The sequence below is a fragment of the Berghia stephanieae genome, chromosome 12, assembly GCF_034508935.2.
Source record: "Berghia stephanieae isolate SIO BIC M18660-M18661 chromosome 12, UCSD_Bste_1.3, whole genome shotgun sequence".
NCBI lineage: Eukaryota > Metazoa > Mollusca > Gastropoda > Nudibranchia > Aeolidiidae > Berghia > Berghia stephanieae.
This window is the reverse complement of record NC_088371.1, coordinates 26,381,025-26,408,858: the sequence shown is the minus strand read 5'-3', so window position 1 is coordinate 26,408,858 and position 27,834 is coordinate 26,381,025. Positions and strand designations below refer to the sequence as shown.

Sequence of the window (27,834 nt, the reverse complement as noted above, 5' to 3'; positions counted from 1 at the left end):
ATTCCATGAAAAAGCACTTTTTTTAGGGGTCAGAGATTGTGACCAAACCTTGACTGCTGTGTGGTTCTCGGTTCAAGGCGAAAAACTAATGTTTTGTTGAATTTGAAATAATTTGATTTTTAAGATAAGTAACATGTACAATTTTTCGTTGGATATATCGAGGGGAAAAGAATTCCCTAGTCTCACTGGTAAGTTGTAGAGCATAGCCCCGTCTCAAACGAGGCATAAACATAGACCTTTGCCTTTGCACACCGATTTTTTTTTTTTTTTTTTTTTTTTTTTTGACATGGGCATTTGCACACTGATTTTTTTTTTTGATTTTTTTTTTTTTGTTTGTTTGTTTTGTTGTTGTTTTTTTTTTTTTTTTGTATTTTAGGGGGGGGGGGGGGGGGGGGGGGGGGGTCGAAGTCAAACCAACTGACACATATTCTAAAAACGAATTAAAACATAATTCTTGCATTCATTAATGATTATGTGAATCAGCTAATGACTCAAAGACTTGATTTCTGCCGAGATTAGAAATTTTACTGATATTTATGTTAGCCAAATGTTTTATGTTGCAAAAGCGAGATGTCAGACAATTTGTTTTTAATCTGTGCCAAAATAAAATGACCAATTAATCATGTCAAAAAGGAATCAGTTTCTAAAACTGTTGCCAAATCAAGGATATTTTTATGTGAAATTATCCAATTATTATATAATAAAAAGAATGCAGTCAGATTTGATAAGTCTGAAATAAAATTATGGGATATTATGAAGAGTAGCTTGTAAATGATAGTAATAGAAAGGCAGTTTTTTACTGAAACTCTTTATGAAAGGATGATCCTAAAAAGAAAAATATTCTGTAACTTTTTATTTTTGTTTTTTGGTGGTGCTGATATAGTTGCATAAATGTAATGTGTGTGGTGTGAAAACTATTGTTCGCTACACAGCTCCCCCCTAATGAGGTTATCACCAGTTACGAGATGAAATCTGCGCATGAACTCTGGGAGGTTTTCCACGGCATGGAGTGTGAGCACAAAGAACATTTCCTTCAAGATCCACATATGCAGACTTTAGTCGATCGATGGAGATTTGCTCCTCTTGTCCATCAATGTCAACCAGAAATGTTTTGTTTCCGGAATGGTCCCTTGCATGGTCATTCTAGTGGAGTATGATGAGCATCCTTTCGAACAAACATGAATTTGGTGGATCTGAAATTTGGAGGCACGAAAGATGAGCGTTCACCATGACGTGTTGTTTGCTTTGTAGAAAGGGACTTGTCGTTTGTTTGTGTCGATTCTAGTATATTTGGAGGTGGTTTTGGATCTGCATGTGAAGAAACGAATTCTCCTGGTACATTGATTCATTCACCGTAAACTTCACAGCAGGGGACACACCAAGACCCTCTTTTAGTGATGTTATAATGCCTAAGAGTGCCACGGTAATTCGTCCAGCCATTTGGGTCCTGTTAGGCGAGATTTGAGTGTATTTTTTAGTTCTGTGAAAATGTTCAATTAGGCCATTAGCGATCGGATGAAAAGTAGTAGTTCTGTGGAGCTACATCCCGAGTTGCATCGCATTTCTTTCCACAAAGCTGATGTGAACTGGGGGCCACGATCATATGTTTATATCAACAGGTTCTCCAAAACGGGAAATCCATACCTGTATGAGAGATTTTGACTAGCTGTTGTTTCCTTCAACGGAATGGCTTCAAGCCAACATGTTCGATCAATAATGGTCATATAAGAATATCCACCAGATTATGGTAATGGTCCAACGATGTCTATGTGTAAATGACTAAAATTATGTTCAAGGACAGTGAAATGTTCGAGCGGATCATGTGTATTATATGCTTGTGAACTTTTGACGTTTGGCAATGAATACGTTCCCTCAACCATTTGTTAATTTCCTTATTTAAACCTTTTCAAACGAATTTGTCAGAGATAAGATGCCGGTCGTTCGAACACCCGGGTGAGCCAGATTGTAGATGTTAAAAAATATTTGACATTTGGAATGATAGGTCGAGCACGACCTGTTGAAACATCTCAGAAAAGATCTGGACCAGCAACAGAAACTGCAATCGACTTTACCAAAAGACTTGTACCTGTTGTTAAGTAGTCTTGAAGTTCTTTACTTTCGGTTTGTGCCTTAGCCATTGCCACTTATTCAATTTAAAGTATTACATTGCCTATTGAAGGTCAAGAGAGACAATTTGCTACCATATTTAATAAATAAATTAAATTAAATTCCCTTTATTCATCCCATAGGGTTAATTTGTCTCTAGGATCTATTCCAAGGAAAAAATGGAATAACCCAGGCATCAGCCGCAGTGCAGTGCCGCAAATTGAACTAGGGCGAGGTGACTTGCTCAAGGCCACACAGCACACCGGTGGGTGATCGAACTCGGTACCTTTCGGGAATGAAGCAAAGACCATACTGATGAGCCAAGCTGCCCCCCGACAATCCTGACATGTGTTGTATGTCAGTCGTGAATCCAGAGATGTACAATAATTGTTGTTGTTGATGAGCTGACCATGCTTCTGTTGATTTTGGCATTGCCTCCACCAAGGGCTTGTGATTAGAGTAAGCGGTGAATGGTCTTCCTTCTAACATAAAATGGAAATGGCGAATGGCAGAATACAGTGCTACTGATTCCTGATCAAATGTACTATTTGCATTCTGCATGGCATAACTGCTTAATGAAAAATGCCAGGGGTTTCCACGATCCTTTGACAAACTGCTCCAAAACGGCACCAACTGCAAGATCTGATGCACAAGACAATGCTAGTTTATCATTTATGTTTGGACGTGGAAGTAAAATGGCATTCGCTATGGATTTCTTTGCATGTTCAAATGAATCGATAATCTCTTTAGACCAAGATAAGGGTTATTTCATTTAGCACATAACGTTAATGTTTCATGATAACTCTTATAATCTTTTTAAAATGAATGAATAAAAGCAGGTCCAATATATTAAAAAGCTGCATCTATGTGACTTTGTTACACCATTTTTGTAATGCTGGATATTCCACATATCCTTAAAACAGACATATAATGGATGCCACACTATGTAAAAGCTCAAGCTCAGTTTCTTGGTGAAAACAGTTATATTTGCAGTTCTATCAAAATAAATAATCCAATATTTGTGAAAAATCCAGTCTTGCTATTAAAAGGGTTAATTGACGTTCATTTTTACCCAGATGCCACATATGTGGACCACAGCGGGACTACCTTGTTCTGCAAGAGCCAGATGGATGCCATCCACAAGGATTTGACCTCTAATCTTTATGGCAATCCCCATTCTCATCACTACTCTAGCAAGCTGGCCACAGACTCTGTTGACCAGATAAGATACAGGTTAGTTAAAACTCAATCGAAAAAGTATGAAGGTGTAACTTTAATGGTCATCGAAGTACATGGAGTTTGAATTCATTCTGGCTTTTGTTGTAAAAATCAATAATAAAATTTTCTTGGATAAAACATACATTGGATGACTTAAATCATCTTTTGCTAGGTTAATTTATACTTTCAACCCGTTTGCGTTTGCTTCTGGAAAAACAGAGAGCCCTAAAAAAATCTGATTTATCCCAGATTGAAACTGAGACATACATTTTTCAATTCTTTGCTCTCCCAAATGAATAATTAATGATTCCCTCTCCTGGTTTCAGAAGATAAAAATTCCAAGAAAATATTATGAGGACCAGTTACTGATTTTGACACAGGGCAAGAAATATCAATCAAGAATAGATGTGGTAGGGATTGTCTGTGGGGAGATAATGGAATGTAAAAGAGAATTGCTTCGTAAAAGAATTTAAATCTTATCAATGTCAATTTTACTCCATTGTAAATGGAATCATTGATTCGATAGAGTTTTTCATCACTGCCTCAATACAAATGTAGTCGCTGGAAGTTTGAAAAAGGAAATAATAATAACTATGAAAAAGAATGAAACTTCAATTTAATTAATAAAGACAAAAAATGTGGACTTTTCAGGTTTCCCCTTCAACAACAAAACAAGATGAAAGAGGATCTATTGGCATTTCTTATTCATCTGGAGTGTCTCATTCATCATGTTTTGTTTACAATTCCATTGCATTTATTTTCCAACAATAGTCTACATTTTGTTTTATTTCACTTTCTATACTACATTACACATTACTCCCTCACTCCCCTCTTTTGATTGCACACCTTTTATAAATATCTATTGTTCTATTTTAATTTGTGCTTCCTTACAAAGGAGCATACTATTTCCTGCCCTTCAATGTTTTTGTTTATTCATCTTAACAACGTCACTACCACATTATCTCATTCGTCTGTAGGGTTTCATTCATCCTGTTTTGTTGATAAATGGGGAAACCTGAAACATCCATTATATTTAATTGAAGCTTACATTCAATTTCACATTGTTATTTATTTCTTCGAGATTCGAGCAGCAACATTTACATATGTTTGCAAAAGGGAAAGCAGAGTTGTCCACTTAATTTGTCTTAGTAAATTAAATTAAAGCTTCTATTCCACTTTGTTATAATTATTTATCATTGCCTCAAGTACATTGAACACAGGTTGTTGTTTTTTTAATTATTTTTATCACACTCCCTAATAAGATACTACTGCCCTCTAGGCATCCCCTGAGGGATTATAAATGTGTTAAATCTTAATGTTATTGGTTTTTCCAAATTAATCATATTCTATTGATTTTCTTTGTCTACAGATTACTCCGTTTCTTTGGTGCGTCACCAGATGAATATAGCCTGATATTTACTTCTGGCTGTACCGCTGCTTTGAAGATGGTTGCTGATAATTTCAATTTCAATAGCAGTAAGTGAGGAGAATAATAATAGATAATCATTCACATCATTAAGTAAACTAAGCACCATTACTGATTTTTGTCCTACACGTGGTCTAAAGGACACTTTTTTTTCTTTTCTTTGAATCGTTTTCTATTCTCTAGCTTATCCTAACAGTTTGGTTTTCTCTAGTTGTTATTTGAACTAAAATGTCTACAGAAAAGTTATTGAGTACTAAAGATATTGTTGAAAAGTAATAATTTTTATTCCTTATCAATTTTATCCTATATCATCAATTATGACCAGCCACCTAAAAACGATATTATGGCAGTATAGATTCTTAATTTTGAGTTTTGAACTAAATTGGTTAAATTTTAACTAAAATAGATGTGGTCTTGTGGTATGACACTCGTTTTCTTGTTCTATATGTTACGTGTTGCTGTTGGTCAGGGCACTTTTTTAAAACGCTTTGAAAATTTTTAGTGGATAATGCACTATATAATTTTTTTAATGTGGATTGTTTTGATTTTAAACTCAATTTTCCTCATCTAATTCATTGGGATATAATACCAGGTTTAACTGTTCGGTCACAATTGATTATATTTCTCGTTATTTTCCATTCAGATTGTGACAACAGCATTGATGGCAAAAACTGTGGCACATTTTGTTTTCTAGAAGACAACCACACGTCTGTCCAGGGCATGCGAGGTCAATTGACCAAATCTGGAGTGCCATCAGTTTGCCTTGATGAAGGGGAACTCGAGACAGCCTTGTCAAAGGCTTTGCGAAACTCACACTTGAAGATTGGCAGGACAGAAGAAACATTAACATCATCATCATCATCATCATCATCATCATCATCATCATCAAAGACTACAGCATCCCTCTTCGCATATCCAGCCCAGTCAAATTTCAGTGGAAGGAGATACCCATTTTCTTGGATCGAACAAATTCAAGCTCATGGACTGGAATTATCCGAGTCATTTCCTGGGTGAGTATTTGTTGTTGTTCAAGATAAAAACTTTAGACAAGGGGTCATTGGCCAGTAATAATAGTAGTAGTTGTAGTAGTAGTAGTAGAGGTGGTAGTAGTAGTAGTAGAGGTGGTGGTAGTAGTAGTAGTAATAGTAGTAGTATTTGTATGAGTAGAGTAGTAATAGTGGTAGTATTTATAGTAGTAGTAGTAGTAGTAGTAGTAGTAGTAGTAGTAGTAGTAGTAGTAGTAGTAGTATTTATAGTAGAGTAGTAGTAGTAGTATTAGTTGTAGTAGCATTAGTAGTAGTAGTCGTGATAGTAGTCATAGAAGTAGTAGTAGTAGTAATAGTAGTACTAGTAGTAGTAATGATAGTAGTCATAGAAGCAGTAGTAGTAGCAGTAATAGCAGTATCAGTAGAAGTAGCAGCAGCATCTCCAACTGGAATTTGTCTTTGAATTCTTCTTTTGGTCTTAGGATTGTTGTGTAATCACCACAAGGATTTTCACCGGGCAATGAAGGACTTTGTGATCTTTTGCTTGAGGTCACCTTCACAATTCTCTTGTTTCCTTTTTTGCATGTGGTTGTTTTTATAAATATTATTTTTATGGTTATTATTATCATCATGACCATCATCATCATCATCATCATCATCATCATCATCATCATCATCATCATTATTATTATTATTATGATTATTATTATTATTATTATTATTATTATTATTATTATTATTATTTTTATTATTATTATTATTATTATATATTATTATTTATTATTATTATTATTTTTATAATCATTATTTTTTATTATTATTATTATTAATATTGTTATTACCGCATCATTCCTTCAGCCAAGCTTCTCCTCCAACCAGCAAGTCATCTTGGTATGTCCTCCTGGATGCTGCATCATTTGTGAGCACATCCCCTCTACACTTGGACCAGATCAAACCGGATTTTGTCACAGTTTCCTTCTACAAGATCTTTGGCTATCCGACTGGTCTGGGTAGGTGTGAATGAACTCAAGGCACTCTGTGATCTTGTTGTATGACACTCATCTTTGGGCCTGTTTATCCCCAGTTGATTTCCGATGTGGGGGCGTAAGGCTGAATTCTTGGAAAAGACCTCTTACTCTCAGTATTGTGCGGCTATGCGGTCTTGTGGTATGACACTCGCTTTTGGATCAGAAGGTCCTGGGTTCGAGCCTCACTTGCTCAGAGTATAGTTAAGTCCTTGGAAAAGACTCTTTACTCACATTCTCTTACCGTAGATTCAGGTGTAAAATGAGTACCTGGCTGTCAACAACGTTGTCTCTGTCGGATAAATTGTAATATCATCTAACAGGCGTCATGTCTCGTTCTACATGTTGCGTGTTGCTGTTGGTCAGGGACCCATTTGTAAAGCGCTTTGAGCACATTTTAGTGGATATTGCCCTATATAGAAGCTCTAGTTTCTTGGGGGTTTTTTTCATTATCTCACTATATTCTGGTGAATGCATCCGGCTATGTGGTCTAGCATGACACTACTCGCCTCCGAATCAGACGGTCTTGGGTTCACATCCCCAGTGGCTCATAGTTGATTCCTTGAAAAGGGCTATTTCTCAAATTCTCTCACCGTATTCAGGTATAAAATGAGAAGCTGGCCATTAACAGCATTTTCTCTGTCCGGAAAAAAAATATAATATTGCTTAACAGACGTCATGTTTCGTCCTACATGTTAAATGTTGCTTTTCGGTAGGGCCCCCTTGTAAAGCGCTTTGAGCATGTTTAGTGGATTTTGGGCTAAATATAAGTGTCATATATTGTCCTACATATTAAGTATTGATCTGCCATCTGTTTGGATTTTTTGTGATATTTTAACATTTCATCTGCCTTTATATTGGCTGAACAAGGGTTTTGAACCTGAACCATTCCATGATTAGTATTTTGTTAATTATCGAATCAGTTATGTTCATTTTTGTATGTTACACTCATACTGTGCTTTGGGTTTTTATCAATCTACAATTTGTTCATTTTTTCCAGGGGCTCTTCTAGTTCATCGTCGAGCCAGTCATCTGTTGACCAAGGGATATTTTGGAGGGGGGAGTGTGGCAGCCAGTACAGCCAAAGAACCATTCCAGATCTTTCGGAAGTCTCTGCATGATAGGTATGCCTTGTATTTGCTGAATTTAATGTGACCTATCATCTCTCAATGGTATAATGATGGGGTGAACCCAATGTGTACATATATGCAGGTCTGACATGCGAATGAAAATATGGGCCTAGTTCAACATTGTTGTCATGGACAATATTTTGCTTTATTTTTTTGAGTTTTCCATTACAACAATGAGCCTATAATGATTTGGGTTATCAGACCTGCAAATAAGTACACATCAGGTGAACCTGATACTTAAAATTTAATTTTTGTCTTAACTTATAGAATTTGACCTACCTATTTTGTTGAGAAGGAAAGTTTAATTCCGTGGAACCTATATTCAGGACTGCTGAGGGCAAATTGTTTTCTATTTTTCCTTGGAAACTATGAATTTTTGAAATTTCAACTGGGCAGCCCTGAACAACATGCAAAGAACAGAAGTAAATCAGCCATACCATAGACGTATTACAAGAACAAGCCAAAAGCTATATTTATCTCGGAGATCCCACTTGCTCAGTTGGTCTGCAGTGATTTGGTAGCAAGGTCTTTTAGATCTGGTAAAAAATAGTATTTTGTGACAGGTGAATGTCCTGCCCAAAGAATAATAAACAATTATTGCTAATTATAGGCTATATATATATAGTGGTATAAATTCAGTCCCGTGGGCTTTATGGCTATAAGGGACTATTTCCTTCTCTATTTTGATGTTCACTCCAAGGTCATGTGACTTTTTTTTGTTTTTGTTTTTGAGCTTTTATATAGCGCAATATCCACTAAACATGCTCAAAGCGCTTTACAAGGGCTCCCTGGCCAACAGCAACACTTAACACTTAGGACGGGACATGACGCTTGTTCGGCGGTATTACAATTTTTCGAACAGAGACAATGCTGTTAACGGCCAGGTACTCATTTTACAACCGAGTACAATGAGAGAATATGAGCAGTCTTTTCCAAGGACTCAACTATGCGCCGAGCGAGGCTTGAACCCAAGACCATCTGATTCAAAAGCAAGTATCATACCACAAAACCACATAGCTACACAGTTGGTAAAGCTCTCAGCTCACAAACATTTATTTATCCTGGATCAGTCAATATTTTTTTCTGGCCCTCCACTCAACCCGCAGTGATTTGGTAGCAAGGTCTTTTAGATCCGGCAAAAAAGTATTGTGTGATAGGTGAAGGTCCTGCCCAAAGAATAATGAGCAATTATTGCTAATGTCTATTTAAGGCTACAGATATAGCTGTATACATTCAGTTCTATGGGTTTCATGGCTATAGGGGACTATTTCCTTCTCTATTTTGATGTTCACTCCAAGGTTGTGTGACTTTTTTTTTTTTTGGAGCTTTTATAAAGCGCAATATCCACTAAACATACTCAAAGCACTTTACAAGGGCACCCTAGCCAACAGCAACTCTTAACACTTCGGACGGAACATGACGTCTGTTAGGCGGTATTACAATTTTTTCTGACATAGACAATGCTGTTAACAGCCAGTTACTCATATTACACCTGAGTATGATGAGAGAAGGACTCAACTATGCACCGAGCGAGGCTCGAACTCAGGACCATACAATCTGAAAGTGAGTGTCATACCACAAGACCACATTCACATAGCCGCACATGACTCGTGGCATGACTGTTAGCTTCAAGCCCCACTGTGGGCAGCATAAAGTCAAGTCTTTGGAAAAGACTGTTTAAATATTCTCTCACTCTACTCATGAATAAAGTAAGTACCTGGCTGGTAACAGGATTGTCTTTGTTCATAAAAGAATTGTAACAGCATCATATAGGCATCATGTCTTGCCTCACGTTTTAAATGTTGCTCTTGGATTTGGACACATTGTAAAACGTTTTGAATATCTAGTTAATAGTGTACTATATAAAAAAAAACTATCTAAAAACCAAGGTTACAATTCAAGTAGCAGCTGTTATCTAAAAATAGATGATTGAGTCATTTTATTTTTTATTCCAGGTTTGAGGACGGTACTCTTCCCTTCCTTAATATTATATGTCTGAGGCATGGACTGGATACCATACAAAAACTGGCAGGTTAGATAGTGGTCAACATCAACATTACCTTTATGATTATATTATCATCCTCATCATCATCATTATCGTCATCATCAATTTCATCTTCATTATTCATCGTTCTCTTTATCAATGGCATCATCTTCATCGTCATTAAGTTATACTCAATCAATAACAAGAAGAAGAAGTAGAAGAAAAGAAAGAAGAAATAGATAAATATATTTATAAATGATGAATAGAATTCTCTTTTTTTCATATTCAATCTCAGTGTAAATTTTTCTTCAGGATCTATTATGAGTTAATATCTGGCATGGCAGTTTTTTTTTTGTTTTTTTTTCAAATTTTCGAGATTTTGCAAAGAAAAAAAAAGGACGAATTTTTTATTTTTATTTGATAGCTCGTTTAGAATGTGAGAGATAATTAAAAAGGAGTAATTTCTTTTTTACTATCCCACTTTCTTCCTTTTTACTGGTGCTGATATGACCTTACATTTGTTGCAAGCGCCGTGGAACCCTTAAAAACAAACAAATACCTTTCTCTTTCATGATCTAATTAAGGGTTTTAGGAAAATTAATCGCAAATTTTTACAAATTTTTTTGCAAATTTTGCTGTTTTTAGCTTGCAAAATTATTTTTTTAAACGGACATGTCAGTAATATTGAGATGTCCAGTGCAGCTCTTCAAAAGTGAGCAACAGGGGCAAAGTTTCTTGTTGAGGGAAAATATGAGATGTCAAAGCGTTGCTCAGACCTGAGTCTTCCAGATGGAAAGACAATCACCTGACTATCTAAAGGGACAACGTGGCTCAGCGGTGTGGTCTTTGCTTCATATATGCAAGGTACAGAGTTCAACTACCCACTGCTTTGTGTGGCCTTGAGCAAATCACCTAGCCTTAGCTCACTTTGCAGTGCTGCACTGCGGCTGATGCCTGGGTTATTCCAGTCTTCCTGTGGAATAGATCCTAAAGAAAATTTTCCCTTAGGGATGAATAAAGGGAATTTATTATTTTTTTTATTTATCTCACCTGATTAAAAGTTTTGTTGTTTTTTTTCTCATAGATTAATGTTATCTACTGGGAGAAATTGATCTCCCTTAAATGAACTTTTGGAATTGCTTTTGGGTTTTTATTTAATATATATCTTTTTAAAAATTGTAAATTATGTCTCCCCCAAACAGGAGGTATGGTGGCTGTGTCATCTCATGTGTTCTGTGTCACCCAGTACTTCCATCACCAGCTTACACACCTACGACATGGCAATGGCCAACTATTAGCACACGTCTACGGTGACTTGCAGTTCCATAATCCTAGGGATCAGGGTGGCATTGTGACCTTTAACCTCCAGAGAGCTGATGGCAAGTATATTGGATATGCTGAGGTGAGACTTCACTCAATTATCTCCCCTCCCCTCCTTAAAAAAAGAAAATATATATATATTTACCTTTTAACTGACTCCAACATTGTGGTAGATATTAAAATAATAATTTGCTCCATTGCTACATGTCGAGCACTATTCGTACCATATTTGTATCCAACACGATTCAATATATTTACCTTTCTATCACTCATGGGTAATAGTTGAGTATGTTGTTGAATATAAGAATTTTTAGATTCACACAAAAAGTTGATGCACTCTTAACTTCTCCCCTCCCATTCCAATTTGTAAAAAAAAAATGATTTATTACTTTATTTTTAAAAAATAAGTAACTACACTTTATCCCCCCCCCCCCCCCCCCCCTCCCTTTTTTGTTTGTTTGTATTTTGTTTTTTTGTTTTTTAATATACTTTAGGGAAGCAGGTGAGTTGTATTATGAATTGTTAAGAATTTATTGATTCAGATAATATGTGTTACTCGTATATCTCAGATGTTGCATACTTGCATTTTACAAACCCTAATCTTTAACACATTATTTCACCTCTATCTGTCCATGATGGGGGGTCGTGATAGCTCAGTTGGTAGAGCACTCGCTTCACACGCAAAGGAACCGAGATCGATCCCGGGTGCAGTCGAAATTTTTTTCCGACACACACCCCCCCCCCCTCCTTTCCACGCATCAGTGAATGGGTAGCTGAGTGTTAGATTTGGTGGAAAGTACTTTGCAATAGACTAGCGTCCTATCCAAAGAATAGCAAGCAATTTCTATTATCTGTTTCATGCTATAGAAACCGGGATAAACTCCGGCTCCATGGGCCGAATGGCTCTGAAAGACGTGCTATCTATTCATGAAGTCAGGGTTAACTCCATTAACTTTTATTGCTTGATTTCCTCTACAGGTAGACAAGTTTGCCCAGCTACACGACGTCCACTTACGCACTGGCTGCTTCTGTAACATCGGGGCGTGTCAGAAATATTTACACATTTCCTCTCAGATGATTAAGGACAACTTTGATGTAAGTTTTCCTGTCAGATGATTAAGGACAACTTTGATGTAAGTTTTCCTGTTAGATGATTAAGGACAACTTTGATGTAAGTTTTCCTCTCAGATGATTAAGGACAACTTTGATGTAAGTTTTCCTGTCAGATGATTAAGGACAACTTTGATGTAAGTTTTCCTGTCAGATGATTAAGGACAACTTTGATGTAAGTTTTCCTGTCAGATGATTAAGGACAACTTTGATGTAAGTTTTCCTGTCATTTCCAGGAAGGGGAATTGAGCTGATTCTATTTTTACTCTTCATAAATGATTAAATAAATCATTAGCTTTTTAAATTAATTTTTTTTTAAATATAGTGCAATTTCCACTAAATGTGCTCAAATTGCTTTACAAAGGATCCCTTATCAACAACAACACGTAACAAGTAGAACAAGACATAACGCCTGTTTGGCGATATTACATTTTCTTCTGACAGAGAGAGAACTGTTAAGGTACTCATTTTACACCTGAGTAAGGTGAGAGAATGTGAGTAAAGAGCCTTTTCTGAGGACTCAACTATGCGCCAGTGAGGCTCAAACCCAGGACTTTCCAATCCGAAAGAGAGTATCATACCACAAAACCACATAGCCGCAATAAGTATATGAATAAAAGATTGCATTAATAGATAAAGAAAGCTATAAAGATAAATATGTCGTACATATAGTGCATTTCCATGGTTTTACCATGCTCAATGTGTTTCAAAATGTTTTGTTTCCCTCACAGATCATATGAAAGCAAATTTCCATTTCTTGCTGTCCATACGTGATTATAACTATCACCCTAGGCTTGTGTCTTACACAAATATTGGTTTTATGTACTGGTACAATAAAATGTCATGGTTGTGTCTAACATTTATTGGTTTTAAGTACTTGTGCAATAAAATGTCAACCTATTTTTGTCTTTTTCATCATACTTTAAATATTTTTAACTAAACATTCTAGTTCAATTCGTTCATATTATAGCTGGTATTTTGAACTATTAATAATAGAAAAAAACTTTGGGGTGCAGAATGTTTATTTAATTTTTTTTTTTGTCTGTTTTTTAATGCCTATCATAACAACAACAGTATAAAGACGTTTTGATCGATAATATTATATTGATTGTAGAGAATGATAATAATGGTCTTTAAATATTTTTTTTTATACAATTCAATCTCTTTTGTTGTTAGCAACTTGACATACTGTTTTGTTCATTTGTATAATATATATATTTATGTGTTTGTGTGTGTGAGAGAGAGAGAGAGAGAGATAGAGAGAGAGAGAGAGAGAGAGAGCAAGTAATAAAGAGAATGTGTGTGTTTGTTTATGTGAGAGAGAGATAGAGTGTAGGGAGACGGGGGGAGGGGATTAATATGTGTTAGAGAGAGACAGAGAGATCTCACCTTACCACTTATCTCTCCTCAGGCAGGACATGTGTGCGGAGACAACATGGATCTGATTGACGGCCGTCCTACAGGGGCTGTTCGTATTTCGTTCGGATACATGTCAACTCTGGACGATGCTAAAACCTGTCTCAGGTTTATCACAGACAGTTTCCTGGAAGACGTCAGTCCCATGCCCAACTTTCCCTATCCCGAGTGGTATCAGGAAGGGAGGAATGCGGCAATGGAGAAGGATAAGGTGGAAGAGGATGTTGTTGTTGGTGGTGATGATGGCGATGTTCTTGTATCGTTAAAAAGTAATAAGAAAGTTGAGGACGGTGGAAAAGTGCCTTACAATGTGAATAAACCTGGACATCAAGTTGGAATGAGAGGTTAGTGTTTGAATGAAAAAAGATTGCTTTTAAATCCATGTTAGCTATGCCCTAACTTTTTTCAAAATTCATGAAATAAAACAAACAAAAAAACAACATGAGCTTTTAGGTAGCAAAATATATACCAATATATACAGAATATAGACTCCTTCTATTTGAAAAAGTAAAAATGTTACTCTTGTTTCATATTTTAATCTATAAGTGCAGCTATGTGGTCTAGTGGAATGACTCTCGCCTTTAGACAGGAAAGCCCGGGGTTTGAGACCTGCTTTGAGCAGTGCATTGTTGAGTCCTTGGAAAGGCTCTTTACTCACATTCTCTCATCATACTGAGGTGTAAAATGAATATCTGGCCATTCACAATAGTGTCTCTGTGCGACAAAAATGTAATATCGCCTAATAGGCGTTTTGTCTCATCCTGCATGTTTAGTTTGTCTGTTAACTAGTGATCCCTTATAAAGCGCTTTGACTGGGTGGGGTTCCTGACCACCCATAGTGGGTAGGGAGGTACTTACTGTGTCTTCTCTCCCTGTATCTGTTTTCCAATATGCTTTCTGTCTTTGTCTTGGAATGAGATTACTTGGTTTTGTCCAGGTCCTGGCCGGATACCCTAGCTGGGAGGGAAACAGTCAAATGTATAGTTAGAGTTTTGGGAGATTATATTTTTTGTCTTATAAATCTTTTCTCTATTATGCACTGTATTATGTTTTAATTACATATTATATATGATTTGTAAACATGTGAGTGTATTCCTCTTAGTGGGGGCCTGTGCTTTGTGTCTGGATGAGACTTTTAGGTGATCTAGAACTAAGTACTTTGATAGTGTGTTCTTAGAATCTACATCTGTTTCCTATTTGAACAAATTCCCCTTTGTGTTTCCTTTTCTTGGGTGCTTTAATTGTAAATCGAGAACTTTTTACTATCCCATTTTCTTCCTTTTACTGGTGCTGATATGACCTTCATGTGTTGCAAGCGCCGTAAAACCCTTAAAAACAAAAGCAAACAAATCTCTTTGGTCACGTTTAGTGGATATTGGCTCCAGTTTTTATAAATGCTCTGTAAGTTCAATTTTCCAGCATCTAAAATACTGTTTGGAGGTGGCAGGTCACAATTTTGATTGAAAATGTAAGAAAGATTTTTTTTCCATTTCAGGTGATGACGGTGTTGATCAGAATGTGACGTCATCACTTGCCACTGGTTGTGAGGCTGGCATGGGTAGGAGGAAGAGGCCAGTGTGTGGGGAGAGGCTGGTGACGGACATCTTTCTCTATCCCCTCAAATCTTGTGGGGCTTTCAGGGTACATGAGGACCTCCATTTATGACTGTACCTGTCTTTTTGTGTGTATGTATATATAGTGTGTGTATGTGTTTAGTTGTGTTAGTTTGTGTGTGGAAGTGAGAGTTTGTGGGTTTTTGTTATTTAGGGTGAGGTTTGTGTGGAGGGGGGGGGGGGGGGGGGGAGAGAGAGAGAGAGAAGAAGGGAGGGAGATATTTTATTCATAATAAATAAATAATGAATTTATGTAGGGCCAATTTATGTACGTCCACGTTTATCGTGCTCTGCTACGCTTTACATAATAGAAAGAATAGGGGGAAAAATCATGACACAACATAATAAGCATGAATACACTATTTCATAAAAAATAAGCCTTACGGAACAACTCAGTTTTCAGACATTTCCTGGAAGATGATAAATTTTTACAGGACTTTGTCCGAGGACTGAGTGCGTTCCATAGGCATGGAGCAATGGATGAAAAGGCTTTTTTACCAAAAGTGGATTTTGATGTGGGAACTAGTGCCGCGCTGAGGACCGGTCCCAAGAACCGGTCTCACGGTTCCTTAGCTGGGACCGGAGGACCGGTCCGAAGCTGACGAACCATTGGCCGAACAGTTGAACCGAACGTTATTATCCTCACTTCTTATCTTTCTATTTGCACGGTCCCAGCGATTCTAGTTTCTTAACTGCCTTTTCTCTGTAATTTTGCCTAGGTTGTTCGCCTAACCACCCATCCCACTTAATAAATCGCACCAACCCCCTCTTGCATATACCCTCTCTTGTGTGTGTGGTGGGGTAAGAGGGGCCGCGAGACGCCTTGGACGATTCCATTACTCGGGGTAAATTTCCTAATTTACTACACACTAATGATCGCAATGACTATGATCTATTTTGACGACATCACCCCTCTTCTCTAATGGGTTATTCTTTGAAATGAATGTGACTACTATAAGATGTGTGTTTGTGTGTATGTGTGTGTTCGTTTGTGTGTTTCGAACCTAGCTGGTCCGATTTTTTTTCTTATGGCTATCTGTTGTCACCACTCCTTTCTATCGCATTGGTGTCATTTGCTGATACAATAATATTTGTATTTCATTTGGTGTTTTAACTAATCAAATGATACGGGTGGTTGGATGGGAGCATCACCCTTGAATCATATACCTATGATGTTTGCATGGGTGTACGATCCGATAGTGATGTCGTTTCTTCTCTTTACTAGCCTATCCTGCTTCTTTGGTTTGTGATTGTTTTTTTGACAGGGGATATTTTTTTTTCTGTGAATCTTCTGCCTGTTTGTTCTTGGTTATTTATAATTTAGCTTATGATATCTTTAGGTTATGATTTTGATTTACATTTGTACTATTTTTGTTAGATTGCTTGTTTTTTTGTTTCAGCGGTCTCTCATATAACCTCAATTGTGTTGGAAGAGACCTAAAGCAACAAACAAACAAAAACTAATCAAATGATACGTTTCACATACTATAGCTTTCTTCAAAAATAACAATTATAACGTCTGTATTTTTAAAAACCACCATTAGATTATTTGGGGGGGCCCGATAGCTCAGTTGATAGAGCACTCTCTTTACACGCAAGGGGCCAGAGATTGATCCCGGGTGCAGTCAAGCTTTTTTTTCTTCTGATCTCTGTCTATTCAGCAGTGAATGGGTAGCTGGGCTTGTTAGATCTGGCGAAAAGTACTTTGGGATAGACGGCGTCCTATCCAAAGACATAATTTTTTTTTATTAAAAAAGAAACAAAAACGTGAGCTTTTATATAGCGCAATATCCACTAAATGTGCTCAAAGCGCTTTACAACGGATCCCTGACTAATAGCAACACGTAACATGTAGAACGAGACATGATGCCTGTTAGGCGATGTTACAATTTTTTCCGACAGAGACAACAATGTTGACGACCAGGTACTCATTTTACACCTGAGTACAGTGATAGGATGTGAGTAAAGAGTCTTGCAAGGACTAAACTAGGCGCCGAGCGAGGCTCGAACCCAGGACATTCCGATCCGAAAGCGAGTGTCATACCACAAGACCACATAGCCGCACAAAAAGAGAAAAAAGGAATGGAGACAACAACAACCCCCCCCCAAAAAAAATTATTAAAAAATCAAAACAAACTCTTCCCACTTCCCATACTTTTGGTCCAGCATGTCACAGACACAAAATATTAACAATCCATTTTCCTTTCACTCCCTAACATTGACCCGACCCGCTCCATCAATTTTCGCAGACACACACACACGCACACACACACACACACACACACACAAACACATGCTTAATGGATAGTGTTATAGCACTATTTTCATGTTTTTAGTAGTGCGGGGCGGTCCTTGGCAAGCTTATGGACCACGGTCCTACAGTCCTTGAGAAATGAAGACCGCAAGGACCGGTCATTTTCGACATTGAACATTCCTGAGAGACTGTTGGAAATTCGAACCGGTTTGACCTTTGAGACCGTGGGATCGTTCATTCTTGAACCGTTAAAGACCGCTACACGATGAAAACCGTGGTCTACAGGAGTAAAACACACGGAGTAGTCACACTCATTTCAAATTGTAACCTAATTAGAGAAGAGGGGTGATGCCTTCTTTATTTGCTCACCGTACTTCATTGTTACTTCGATAATTTAAAAAAATTTGAAATTTATCCCCATTAACGGAGATAATGGTATCGCCCAAGGCGTTGATTGAGTTGTTCGTGGCGTTGATACACACACGCAACTCCTACCCCCCCCCCCTCCCCCCCCCCCCCCCCCCCCCCCCCACACACACATTAGAGGGCAGCGAGCATTGAAGAGTAAGAGAGAGACGTGAAGTTATAATAAGAGGGGGTGGATGAGGTAATAAGAGGGGTCGATGGTGACTTTTCGCCAGATCTAACAAACTCAGCTACCCATTCATTGCTGAGTAGACAGGGATTCAGAAAAAAACTCGACTGCACCCGGGATCGATCTCTGGCCCTTTGCGTATAAAGAGACTGCTCTATCAACTGAGCTATTGGGGTCCCCAAATATTCTATTGGACTTTTTTAAAATTCAGACGTTATAACTGGGTTTTTTGGAAGGAAGAAACTAATGAAACTCATATTATTTGATTAGTAAAACACCAAACGAAATTTTAATATTATTGTATTATTTTAAATGACAACACTGCGATAGAAAGGAGTGGTGACAAGAGATGGACAAAAGAAAACAAAAAATCGGATTTGCTACTTGCTAGGTTCGACACACACACACACACACACACACACAAACACACACATCTTTAGTAGTCACATACATTTCAAACAATAACCCATTAGAGAAGAGGGGTCAACGAATCGCTGGGGAAGTAGTAGACTATGGCGCGAGACCGAAGGTGATAAGAAGTGAGGACCGCCGCCGGTCTTCCCCTATGGGACCGGTCTCCGGTTCACAGCTAAAAGACCGTGGGACCGCCGGTCCAGACCGGTCTTCAGCGCGGCACTAGTTTTGAGGCAACACATCTTCTCCGCTCTCACTTACACTTAGCGGTTCGACAGCCATCTACTGCAGGACCGGTTCCTAACGTATGACGGTCACAATGACGCCTTGTGATTTGCCAATGTCGAAAAAGAACCGGTTCGAACCGGTCCATGCGGTTCACATTTCCCAGGGACCGGAGAACCGGCGGTCCTAAACATGCTTGGGACCGCTCCGCACAAGTGGGAACCTTTAGAGAAGTTGGGACTGAGATGATCTTAAATAATGCATCATCCAACCACCCCCTCCATCAGCAGCAACAACAGCAGCAGCAGCAGCAACAACAACAATATGAACACTTAAATGCCACCACTGTCATTTTCCTCCCAACTAACAACATCTCTTATACATCTACCTCCCTTCATCCAGGTGACAGAGTGGCAGATGGGTACCAGGGGGTTCCTGTATGACCGTGAGTGGGTGTTGGTATCTGACTCGGGGGTCACTCTAGGACAGAGGAGGGAACCCAAGATTTGTCTAATCAGTCCAGTCATTGACCTGGCCAAGCGGACACTCACTCTCAACTTTCCAGGTACAACTGATGTATACTGCCTTACTTACTTATCCAAACCAGCGACCACCTGAGCTCTAGCCCTTCAGTCTCGTGCCATGACGTAGAATTTAGACGTCTTTTGTAGTTGTTCCAGGTGACTATACAGTGTGTTACTGATGCTTGGATTTGGTGGGAGGAATGTATTTGCATCTCAGGTCTTCGAGAGATGTGTTACTGTTTCATTGGGGTGTTGACTTAAGGAGCAGGAAGGGGACGTGTCGTTTGTAATTTTGCTTAAATGAGTGCGGTGAGAGGATGTCAGTAAAGATCCTTTTCCAAGGACTCAACTTTGCATTGAGTGAGGCTCAAACCCAGGACTGTCTGATCCGAAAGCGAGTGTCATACCATAAAATCACATAGCCCCAATGAAGTAATTCTTATGATTTTCAATTGGAATGATGTTATTGCGGTGTAAAACTTACGAATATTTTTTTTAACCTAGTTGTACATTTTAAGTATTATTTCTTTTCACATGTGCAGCAGCATAACAAAAGCATGGATATGTGCTTAGTAAGTGTGGATATTTGATTTGATTTCTTCAACATTGACTGTAAAATATTATGATTTATAATAAAATGGAAAAGTGGAACAGATATGTGTGACTGACTGTCAGACAAAAGTATTGACAAGGCTCAAACTTTTGAAAATATTTATCAATTTTTATCATCATTTTTTTTTTCCTTCTTCCAATCCAATCCGATCCAAACAAAATAGTTGCAGCTTCATGTGATGAAGATTGACAAAACTAGCTGTGGTGGGGTGGCATTGATGTAATATTCATTTAAACCATGTAATTTAAACCTTTCGAGATAACTATAGAATATTGTCGGGTTTTTGGTTGCTCTGACATTTTCAGGGATGCTGTTCCATGCGTAAATGGTACTGGGGAAGAACGACTGTTTGTGAACATTGATTCTGGAATATGGCAGTGCATGTGCATTTTCTTTTCTTCTGTGGTTTTTTAATTTGTTAATAGGGATGGTGGTGATTCCCTGTCAGCCCTTGAACAACTTACTGAGCTTTTGCATCTTTCTCCGTTCAATAATGCTCCATCGTGTCTTTTACACTGTGTTGTTGGGTGCAGTCATGACAGACAAATCAAATGGCCCTTCTTTGAATCATTTCTATCTTATTTATTTTTTGTTTTTTTAACCTCAGGAATGGGAGACACCCAATGTTTTTCGTTAGTTTGCCAATTTAAATTTATCTCCATCTTTTAAATACAACAATAAACAGGTATAGTAAATTAAAAAACAAAAACAAAAAAAAACAATACATTAAAAAAAAATAATAATAATTAGATAAATAAATAAGTAAATAAATAGATATATAAATAAATATATGTTTAAAATAAAACAAAAAATAACTTGATTTTATATGACTTAATAACCCTGTACACTCTTTGATAGGGGAATCCATTTTCTATCTTATTGATCGATGTTGATGTGATTGGGTCCCATATGCTGCTGCTGTATTCTAAAGCAGGTCTTACAAATACCTGGAGAAAAAATAAGCACATGCCGTCTATCCAGGTTTTTAAGTAATGGATTTTTGTTCATTACTTTTTACAGTCCACAGCTTCTAGCAGCTTAAATATCACTTTGACTTGCATAATTTTTCAGGAAACACTCCGTTTGAATTGTCTTTGGATCAGGAGGAAGAAGCAAAGGCCATGGCGAATTTGTGTAACAATAAAGTGTGTGGAGACAGGTAAGGATGGCATATGTCTTTTTCTTTTATCAACAATAAAAACAAATGATATATCAAATGTGCTCCGTATTCCGTGGACAGTTAAAAGAGAAATGAGGATGTTCTGAAAGAGGCTAGGTGGAAAAGAAAAGTAGTTGACACAATAAATAAACGGCAGGCAAAATTCCTAGAACCTGTGATGAGAAGAGAGGGACTTGGAAAAACTGAGTGTGACTGGAAGGTTAACAGAAAAGAGAGCCATGGAAGACAGAGCGAAAATGATGGATTCCCTGACAGACTGGCTGGAAACGTAAAGAAACAGCAGTACGGTTTTTGCTTCGCACTCAAAAAGTACCGGGTTCAAATACCCGCAGCACTTGCACTGCGGCTGACACCTGGGTTATTCCAATCTTCCCTTGGAATGGACCCTAGCCTAAAGACAAATTTCAACCATGAGATGAATAAAGGGAGTTTTTTAATAGTCTTTTTCGTCCTTGAAGCATAAAATCTTAACCCAAGAATCATCGTCTTGACTGTTAATTCTCTTTTGGCATCAAAATCAAGCAGACATAATACCGCAATGTGACCCTGAGTAAGGCGCATTAAAAAATAAATACAAAAATAAAATTCCCTTTATTCATCCCATAGGGGAAATTTTTCTCTAGGGTCTATTCTAAGGGAAGACTGGATAATCTAGGTATCAGCCGCAGTGCAGCGCTGCAAATTGAGCTAGGGCAACGTGACTTGCTCAAGGTTACCTATTTGAACCATTCCTCTTTGTCTTACTTTTTCTTCAATTCCTTTTCATGGTACATCAAAAATGTCTTTACTATCCAATTTTCTTCCTTTTTACTGGCGTTGATATGACCTAAATGTGTTGCAAGCTCCATAAAATCCTTTTAAAAAAATTTTAAGGGCATAATTTCGAATTTTTTTTTATTGACTAAAGATCCCCCTGTAAAGTGCTTGAGCACATGAAGTGGATATTGCATAATATAAAAACTTACATTTCGTTGTTTTTTCCCCAGAGTGAACACGTTTGACTGTGGTGATGCAGTAGCCGACTGACTGACCAATGCTTTGTTGAGGCCTGGTATTCGATTACTTCGACAGCTAAGTCAGGACACTCGCACCAGCAAACAAAAGGACAAGGGGACTGAAGAAGGTGAGAAAATTACAAGGAAAGGAAAGATCAAAGCATTTATTTTTTCTTGAAATTTAGTTTTTGTATGTTATATTTTGCTAGTTTTATTTGTGTGTCGATCCATAGCTTTTAAGATAAAGCATTCATTTCTTAGTCAAACACATTAGGATCAATGAATACAGTCATTTTTCTCTAAACCATCCGTCCACTCAACATGATTAGGGTAGCTGGTTCTGTATTTTTGTACAACAGACCAGCATCCCGTCTAAAGGTAATGTCAGTTTGATGCTACAGAAGCTGTGATAAACTACTCAAGTTGCTCTCTATTATTATAGTTAGAATTTTCCCATCGTCTCAAATGTTATTATAATTATATCAGGGACTACTAGATATTTTGGAAAGTTACTTGAATAAAGAGATGATGAAAAATATAAATTATTAGTTTTGCTCCTGAAGGAACCATTTTATTTCTCTTTAATATAAGGAGGGACTTACACCATGTCCAACATTCTTGTAAAGCGCCTTGAGCACTTCAAGTGGATCAGACCTTCCTCCTACTACGAACAATTCATAGAAATACGAAATTCATTAAAACTTATTGCAAATAAAAGTTAAAGCCAGACTACATAATTTTAAGGTTTTGAAGTGTTACTATTAAATCCTTGCATAAAATAAATTGTTGATTTATAAAGTTAACTATAGCAATTTCTATTTTATAACTCCTACAACCTACGAATTTTTTACTTTTCAAGTTGGCAGGTCTAGTGGTTATTGCACTATATAAATGCTCACGTTATAAAATGAAAAATTTTTTGATTCAATCATTCAGCCACTAAATCATCCCACAAAGTACTGAAAACATCAAAATGATAGATGATATAAATATCTAAATAACAGTTACAAAAACCAAAACATACTCTCCATTACTTACACGCACACTTCCACACACCCCTACACACACACACACACACACACACACATACACACACACACGGGCAGGAGCATAAAAGCTTGTAAAGTTGTAGAGGTATATCATTGATAGTAATGGTCTTCTATACTGTGTTCAAAAAGTTCTATCCAATGTGTTTTAATTTTTACTAATGCTATATACCCATTTTCTATCATTCCAATAAGTTTGTCGCCCAATTTTTCTGCCTTTGTGTTGTCTTGAAGAATGAAAACAACTCACCTAATGTTGCCATGTGTAATGTATACGTGTCGGACAAGTGGAAAGTCCCCACTGATGTAGGGTGGCCACTGTTTGACCTTAATCTGTTTGCAGCCACCCAGTATCTCCTCATGATAATACAGAAGCTTGGCAACTTCTCTATCAGTTTCAAGAAGACGACGTCCCCACTCTTACGAGGGACTGAATTTTTTCAAAGTTGACTTCCATCTCGTATGTGTAACCTTGTCTGGAGTCAGCTTATTAACGCATACTTGGGGCACCATCCATTATACGTCTGAGAGGGGTTACGTGGTGAAGCCCAGTGTCATATCACTAGAGAACAAAGCTAAGAAAGTGACCATATTTATAATACAGCAACAAAAAACAGTTGATTGGATGCTTGGGACTGTTTAAGTGTGGTGTCACTGAAGAAAATTAAAGCTGATCTGGATGAAATCAGCTTGTTCAACGTCCACTATTTATTAAATTTTCCTCATACAGCAAAAAGCGACCAGCGTCTGTCACTGGCCAATGAGTCTCAGATGCTGTTACTCAACCGTGCCAGTGTGAGGGCGCTGCAATCCAAGATGGCTGCCCTGGGTCATGTGGATGAGGCTGAGGGTTCTATGATGCCAACAGCACCTCAAGACATATGTAAGTTGTTTAAAAAGTATAAACGACTGGTATTTTAGATAAACATAAACACAAAATAATTGTATATGATTTATTTTAGCATATTTCACATTTCACCATGATCTGTGCATTGTTCAATCTTTCATTCACTACCCCAATAGCATATATTGAACTAAAGTTCCATTTCCATTATATATAATAATGATAACAATAATAATGCGTAATTTCTATAGCACCCCTTCCCACCGAACGTGCTCGGAAGCAATTATATATTTGCAAGTCGACTATAAAACACGTTTTTTATAACAGCACTCTTACAATTTCCATCTTTGCCTACAACCAGTTGTTCATTTTGTTGAGTGAATTAATGAGACCTGTTGTGCTACTTGAATTGAAGTGGATATGTGGCAAGTAAGGTAATGAGTCGATAAAAGTGTATTTAATGCCTAACTCATTCATTTGACTTCAGGGCCGAAGTTTTGCAATCATTGAGACCCATCTGGTCACCACTAACACTCTACATCTCTTGAATCAATTATTTGTACTATGAATCCAACTGCTGGGTGAGGTCTTTCCTTATTAATCAATCATAAAACAATTACCAACTTATGGATTCTGGTTTGTTTGATTTGTGAATATTTCCAGCTGAAGACAACATGGTTCTTCGATTCCGTGGCAATTTGGTGGTGGATGGAGGAGGAGCTTTTGAGGAGGAAGAGTGGACTTCTCTCCAAGTTGGTGACAACACAGTTGTGGTAAGGAGTATGACTCCATTGTTTAGTTATGTTTACACTTTAATGCATGTAATATCAGTGATGTGTTTTACTTAAGGAAATAGATACATAGTAGTATACCAGTGTTGCTGGATGTCTGTGTGTGGTATTCTGGAGATAGAAAAATTATGACGCATTTTGACTGCAGAAATGCAATAATCAAAGGGAAACAATCGTGCTGTCTCCAAGATTTGTAATTAATTAATGGATCATCCCCCCCCCCCCCTTCCCCTTCCCCTCATTGATATTAAGGACTTGGGGGAACAATTGTATTGCTGTTGCTTAGTAGTTTGTTTCTGAAGCTTCTATTATATAGATATCAAATTGACAAATTTGTGAGCAGGCACTGGTGTAAGATATAAATCTGAAAAGATTTGTATGAAACGGTCAGTGCCAGACAAGTCAGAGAGAAAAACCGGCCTGCTTCGACTAGAAATCAAACAACCCCATACCTTCTGATTACCAGTCGGATGTACTGATATCAATACGGGCTACCATTGCATGTAGGTCCCAGGGGGTCTGAGGTGTGATCCTTAGTCGTGGCAGGCTAATTTTTTGGAATGTTTTTTTTTCTCATATTCTTTTTTCAGTTTTGACTAGCACTATTTCATGCACCCTTTTTCAATTTCTCTTCTATTCTTATGATGTTATTTTTATATGTGTATGATATATGATGTGTAGAACTAAAGCGCCACTGAGCAATTTGGATTGGAACTAGGTGCTATATAAATTCATTATTATTATTATTATTATTATTATTATTATTATTAGTAGTAGTAGTAGTAGTAGTAGTAGTAGTAGTAGTAGTAGTAGTAGTAGTAGTAGTAGTAGTAGTAGTAGTAGTAGTAGTAGTAGTAGTAGTAGTAGTAGTAGTAGTAGTAGTAATAGTAGTAGTAGTAGTATTGTTATTATTATTATTGTTATTATTATTATTGTTTCCTTTTTGAGCTTCAAACAGCAACAGTTGCATTGTATATAGTGCATATAGAGTATTTCATTTATTTTCAATCTATCCATATCCCAGTGCCAGAACGTTTGCTCCAGATGCTCCATGATTTGCATGGACCAGACCAAGGCTGAGAAAAGTCGAGAACCTCTCAGGACGCTTGCCATGTGGAGAGGGAAAAAGGTAATTTGACATTTGTGCGTTTATACAGTGGATCCTTGTTATTATCACCATATCGTTATTATTTTTTTTTTTCATCATTATCATCACATCAATATGCTGGAGGAAAAGGAGGATTAGGAGAAGGAAGTATAAGAAGGACAAAAGGAGCAGAAAGAAGAAATGAAGGAAATTGTCTCACAAACTGAAGATGAAAACCAAGCATGAATCGTTTGATAAACCCCTAAGTGATTCAACTGTTTTTCCTTTATATACCACCTTTAATTCTCGCATAGAAGTGTTACCTCAGGCTAAATGTAATGACACTGAGAATAGTGGATGTTTTTAAATTCCTTTCATTCATCCCATAGGGGAAATTTGTCTCTAGGGTCTATTCCAAGGGAAGACTGGAATAACCCAGGCGTCAGCCGCAGTGCAGCGCCGCAAATTGAGCTAGGGCTAGGTGACTTGACTTGCTCAAGGCCACACAGCTCAGCGGCTGGTGATCGAACTCGGTGCTTTTTGGGTATGAAGCATGGCTGAACGGCTGAGCCACACTGTCCCCTGCTGTTGTACTGTATTGCAGACCTGCCTACATGTAAAATTAATTATTCGTAATTTTTAGGAGATGATTATTATGCTCTCTATACTTAACTTTAAAAATCAACAATTTACCTTCACGAGCATTATAACACTTCAAAATCCTTTAAAATTTTAAGTCTGGCATCAACTTTCATTTTCATTAAGTTTTAATTGAAGTTCTGAAATTGGAGCCAAAGGTTCGTAATTCTATGGATTTTTTGTAATTGGAGGCAGGTCTGGTATTGTCATCTGGAAAGGCGTGAAAAAATGACAAAAATCATTCCAAAAGAAATCAGCTGCTTTAAGTAAAGATTGAATCTCAAAGGAGATGATTTGATGTTTTTGAGATGATTTTTTCTTATATAGTAATTGCTGGATTCTAGCGCATTCTTGGGAGAAGCCAAAGTGTGCTAGAATCTGAGTATATAGACAAAATTCAGTCATTCAGCTCTTGCGTTCCAAATTGCAGAAAGTGCTGGAATTCGGCATCCTTAAATTCAGTGTGTACCGTATTTTTCCCTCTGCTTTGTCTGGCACCGTGTCATACATACATTGTCAAATTATTACCTTGTACCAATGCCTGCTTTTCAATTTTTCGCTTTGATATTTTGTCATCCCTTAGGTTCCATTCGGCGTCCATTCACGCATGATTCCTCCCACCGATGGTGACAAGCAGATAGTCAAAGTTGGAGACGTCATCATAGTGTTGTGATTCAAAATGTTGTAACCCCTCTGTACTACTCAACATGATCTGCTGTAATATATGTGTCAGTGTATGACATAATCAGTCGGAAGGTGAAAATGTTGGATTTGCATTTTTTTGCATTTTCTGATGCTTCCCAGAGCATTTTAATCCTTATTTGAATTAAATCGGGTGAATTTTCATGAAGTTATGGTCAGATATATGGGAAAGGTATCCAAAGGTATTTTCTCAAATTTCATACTTTTTCAACTTGACTAGCTGTAAAAAATATTTAGAAGTGAAATTAAGCTTTGATATTTCCCGAAGATGTACAAAAAGGGTTGATTTAATCATTTACGACAAGAACTCATTTTTGATAAAAATTGACCTTCTAACTAAACTTGACAATATCTCAGATCAAACCTTTTCACCGTCCGACTGATTATGTCATTCACTATAACTGTAACATATTTATCCCTGAATTGATACACAATCCATAGATCAACCAATCAAAAATAAGATATGGTAGACGTATATATAAACAGATTTACTAGTAACCAGCCATAATTTGCAGTCGTTAAACATATGAATGTAAATGGCAGCAGAAATGAATGAGTGATGAGAGTGGGACAGAGTCTAGAAAGAAGAAA

General features: G+C 37.4%; 1 protein-coding gene across 1 annotated transcript; it reads left to right on the top strand.

Moving 5' to 3' along the window:
• LOC144957516 (molybdenum cofactor sulfurase-like) lies at positions 1-27,834 on the top strand. Its single transcript, XM_078888845.1, is given in 18 exon segments — positions 1-188; positions 3,183-3,339; positions 4,694-4,800; positions 5,394-5,760; positions 6,595-6,746; positions 7,762-7,885; positions 9,847-9,923; positions 11,078-11,277; positions 12,174-12,290; positions 13,717-14,065; positions 15,217-15,362; positions 19,225-19,387; positions 21,031-21,118; positions 22,126-22,262; positions 23,911-24,063; positions 24,688-24,797; positions 25,840-25,944; positions 27,125-27,834. Coding segments are annotated over 18 exon segments (2,697 nt in total). The 5' UTR covers positions 1-133; the 3' UTR covers positions 27,215-27,834.